At 35.0% G+C, this 5,050-nt stretch overlaps 1 protein-coding gene across 1 annotated transcript; it reads right to left on the bottom strand.

Annotated features, from left to right (window-relative positions):
• Positions 1-326: 326 nt before the first annotated feature.
• On the bottom strand, positions 327-2,702 carry LOC143919702 (uncharacterized). Its single transcript, XM_077442158.1, has 2 exons — positions 2,201-2,702; positions 327-1,123 (listed from the first exon to the last, which is right to left on the bottom strand). Exons 1-2 carry the CDS (start codon positions 2,431-2,433, stop codon positions 418-420), a joined length of 939 nt encoding a protein of 312 aa, XP_077298284.1. The 5' UTR covers positions 2,434-2,702; the 3' UTR covers positions 327-417.
• Positions 2,703-5,050: the final 2,348 nt, after the last annotated feature.

Below are 5,050 nucleotides of genomic sequence, written 5' to 3' on the forward strand. Positions count from 1 at the left end.
GAATATATACCAGTCAAAATTAGTGGTTTTGTGGAACCATACTGAAACCTCGTTTATGTGACGTCACGTCTTCATACAATTATGAAGAATGATTTTTGTCAATTAATCCAAAACTACGAGATCATGTATTTTATTGTTTAAAATAATACTTTGTGTGTTAATTAACATATCTGGTTACTTGAGTAAATATTAAAACCTGCATTTAAGGTCGAAAACTCGATTGCCAAATTCGCGAAAAAAGTGCCGCGTACAGGGCTTGTTCGCTATATTTATTGCCGCGGGCAAAGGGTTAAAGGGTATATAAAGGTAAGAAATAAAATCCATAGTAATATAATAACTTAAAAATACTTTTTTATTTCAATGTTCTTAAAGACTAAGTAGTTTTAAAAATAAAGAAAACAGCAGTTATGGTGTGAACTATTCAAAAAGATTTTTTACTGAGCATTGCTTAGAAATAAATTTTAATGCGTTTATCGTGGCTACGTTATTTCGTGGACGTTTTATAATAATTGGAGAAGGCAGCCCTTTTTTGATTTTTATGCCTGTTGGATTGGAGTTGGAATTGTTATTGAAGTTTTCTGGTATGTGAATTATGGGTGGCGGCGTGCACAAGTAAGACGTAGATGGGGCTGATGGTGGTGAAAAAGAATTAACTTGTCCAGAGTTTCTATTTAAGTCATTAAGTTGGGCTTCAAATAATACGTTGTTGATAGCTTTTTCAGCATATAGTCTCTGGGTAGGACTGAGTTCTTTCAATTTCTCAGACCATACCAGAACAATTAGATCAACAGGTTTTTGGGGAGATTGGGAAGAAGTTGTGGGCTGAGACATCAAAGTACATGCTTTAGTCAGCAGCTGATTACGTTTTGTCATCGGCTGATTACGTTTTGTCATCGGCTGATAACGTTTTGTCATCGGCTGATAACGTTTTGTCATCGGCTGATAACGTTTTGTCATCGGCTCATTATGTTTAGCCATCGGCTCATTATGTTTTGCCACCGGATCAGGATTTTCATCAGCTCTATTTACTTTTGGTAAAAACACGAGTGCGTGAAATGTTTTGGATATCGGGATGTAAACTTCACCCAACCTTTTTGCCTTGTCAATTTTTTTCAACTCTTTCCTGAAAGCAACATTGTTCAATAAATAATTAAGGGTCACAAAAAAAACTAGGTAGGTACTTCAATAGCGACATTTTGATATTTGTAAATTGTATAATTCAGTCCCATATATTTGATTTTTTATCTTCTGTAAATTGTACAATATGAACTAATCAATTAATCTATATATGTGTAAGTGTATTGTATGTATACAGTGTACTCTCGATTATCTGGATGCGGTTTATCGGGTTTGCAGATTATCCTTGCTTGAAATAAATTCAATTTACAATCAAATATATAATGCAGTTGAGACTGGATTATATTGGGAATTCAGATCATTTGTAGAGCGTATTACAATCATGTTCTGTGGAAATGCATCAGCAATTGATAAAATGAAACTATTGTTAATTGGAAAACAAAAAAAAAAAAAAAAGATCAGTTAAGGGGACTGAAAAAAAAATCTTCCTGTTGATTATTATATCCAAAAAGAAGCATGGATGGATAGAGATCTTCGAAGATTGGTTCAAGACTAAGTGGGTTCCTGAAGTGAGAGACATTTTAAAAACTTGCCACAGAAAGCAGTATTGTTAATAAATAATTCTTCTCATACGAACAAATATAAATATATTATATTAAAAAAAATATATATTGTCTAATTTTGGTTGAAAGTAAAACCAATAACACTAGTTCGAACATGGAGAAAGATTCTTCCTAATCTAAAAATAAATTTATCAGATTGTGAAGAGATCAAGGCAGGTGATATATCTGTAATATACAAATTAACGGAAAATATAAAAAATTAATACTTCAGATTATCCGTGTTTTTCAATTAACCTGCCCCCTTATTCCCCAAAATTAGCCCGGAAAATCGAGAGTACTCTGTAATAAAAACAATAAAGCTCAATAAAAACAAATTAAGTTTAAAATGAAAAAAAAGTAACGTTCATTTTGACACATGAAAAAAGGAGGTTATGGTCACGAACGTATATACGTATAACGTAATAAGGATTGTAATTCTAGTATCGCGGATTTTACTATTATCTATCACGATAATAAATTAATACAACAACTTATTTAATATGTTTAAATTAAAAAGCTACCTGTAGTTGCTGCGAAGACTGTTTAATTTATAATTCACGTCTTCTATTGTCGCGTTTGACTTGATTGACTTATATATTTTTAAAAGCTCATTTAAATGTTCATTTCTTTTATATCTATTAAGGTAAAATTTGTTGCGCGGGTCCCATAATGCCTCGCAAGTCTCGTAACAACGAATGAATTGATGTAAATTCGATTCCGATATGGTCTCTGAAACATCATCGGCATCATCCATGGCTGTCAAGCGCGTACTGGTGATTGGGGAAGGATTGGCGCTTCTTACTCACTCCATACGAATCACAGTTCTCGTATCAACATTATGTATTACTTCAGATATCGACGGAGGGATTTAAACTGTCAATACAGGTTATTAACACACCTCGGTTTACGGCCAGTACCCCTCGGGGGCTGTCACATATTATGATTCGGTTCGGTGATAACTAGTCAAATGTGAACCGGTCACACGTGATCACCTGTCACGATAAAACCGGTCATAACCTAAAACTGGTCACGAGAAAACTGGTCACACCCTAAAATCGGTCACGAGAAAACTGATTGAACGATTTTAGGGTGTGACCAGTTTTGGTATGATGGGTGATCACGTGTGACCGATCTAGAGCGACCGTGACCTGTGACTAGTAGTCCGTTTACCTATGGTCTGGTGATTAGATCCTAAATGTGAATCGCTACCAGGATAACTACTAGACGCACGAAAATTCGTCGCACATAAAAATTGCGATACAGAAAACTGCACAAATATTGCTCAGCAAATGCTTTTTTTCACGACATTTTTATTATCATCGATTAGACCAGAGCCACGCAACCTCTTGATATTCGCGGCACACATTGTTTACGACTCGTATGCGGGCTCTTCGCTCGCCCGTGAAAATCGCGCCGCGACTCAATGAGTGTGGTGACATCTTTTTATTACTTTTTACTAATCCCTTAGCGCCAGTGGCTACGTCCATACTACCGATATCTACACCCGATATTTTCTAAATTTTCCATATCCAGTTCCCATATTGCAACCTGTGGTTGCTATTTAGGAACTGGTTATGGCAAATTTCGTAAATAATTTTTTCGCAAATTACGGCAAATAAATCGATCTATGAATCGAAAATGACGGCTGTGCCCCCTTCGGGGCCCCATGCGGCTGCGCCCCATAAGGCTGCGCCCCCTGCGAGGACTTTGAATCCATTGAATCGAAAAAAGTCGAATCGGCGCCTATGAATCGAAAAAAAAAACGAATCATTTGTTCGATGACGTCACGGATCTACGGACGAACGAACGAACCAAGGATACATACATATATACAAAGTCCCTTTCCAAATTATATATTAGATTTTATCATGTCAAAAATGTGCAAACTAAAATTTGAAACAGACTACTTTGAAAATGAACACATTTATATTTTGAATAGTAAAACCCCTAAGATCGAAAATCGACAAGCAGATGTAAGTATTATAGTGATATTTTTATGATAAATATAAAAAGACCAATACCTTTAAGTACCAAACGTTTTTCAATTATATTTACAGAAGCTCTCAAGCGACGACATCTTGAACAAACAAAAGGATAGTAGGGACAACACCCCTATCAAAGCGAGGCTTAGAGGTTTGGAAATTAGGATCTATGTACTAATTTGATCCCAAAGCCAAAAGGAATAGCGGAGGAACTAACGGGTGTCGTAGAATGCCCCGTTCCAAAGGATAAGTGTCCTTTATGTGAAGCTACATACAACGACGCCCATTGTACGAACGCCAGGGGTTCTCAATCGAGAGCCACCTGATGTCGTGATGTGTGAATAGAGCTCGGTTCGGTTTTCCTCCAAGGTGCCTGCGGATCGTCGTCTGTGGTCTGGTCTCTGCTGATGGCTGCTCTGCTCTAGATTTTCTATATTGTTTGAACAATGACCTTTTTATTAATCTATAAAAATGCTCTATTTTAAATTTCACTAGAAATAAGTCTATTTTCACCAATCACTATCAATTAAACCATTCTATTCTAAACACATCATCTTCTTTTAAGAATCTTGGTGTAGTACTCAATAATAAACTCGATTTATTTGAACATATTATTTCCTTTACCAACAAAGCATTTAAATCTCTTGGATTCCTACTCCGCTCAACAAAACCCTTTATTGTTCCTTTTGTACTTAAATTACTTTATTTTTCGTTTGTAAGGTCTTACCTTGAATTTGCCTCAATTATCTGGTCACCTTTTTATTTATCCCATATTAATTGTATAGAGAAAGTCCAACTTAAATTTATTAAATCCTTACGCTACCTTTTTCCTACCTATACCCATTCTACTGTTCCCGATATTTTTAAATTCCTATCTTTTAACAATCTTTCTGTCAGGTGACGACTTACTGATGCTACATTCTTCTTTAAGCTCAGAAATGGTTTCCTTGATTGTTCTGATTTACTGAATAAGGTTAGGGTTGCCATAATTGTCAAGCATTGATACGGGACATTTAAGTGCTACTTATAAATAAAACATGGACAAGTAGGTAGGTAATAGTTTATTTTTAAAAATTAGTCTTTTTTAGCCCAATCGTAAAAATGTTTTTTTCCCTACGAAGCAGCGGTACCTACCTACACTAGTTCAGATTTAAAAGGCAAAAAATTTAATGGCCAATATTTTAGTAAATAAATCACTTTTCGGCCAGTATTTTCTTTCAAAACGGTTAATATTATTTTATTAAATGTCAATATAAATAAGTAAATAATATGAATAACATAATATAAATCAGTTACTACATAAATATGAAGATTTTCGAAGTAACAAATTGTAAATATCTAAGGGACTCTATTTTTCATCTGGTAACCCTGGCTGTAAAGGGAAGTGAT

The sequence above is a fragment of the Arctopsyche grandis genome, chromosome 12 (assembly GCF_051622035.1).
Source record: "Arctopsyche grandis isolate Sample6627 chromosome 12, ASM5162203v2, whole genome shotgun sequence".
In the NCBI taxonomy this organism is placed as follows: Eukaryota; Metazoa; Arthropoda; class Insecta; order Trichoptera; family Hydropsychidae; genus Arctopsyche; species Arctopsyche grandis.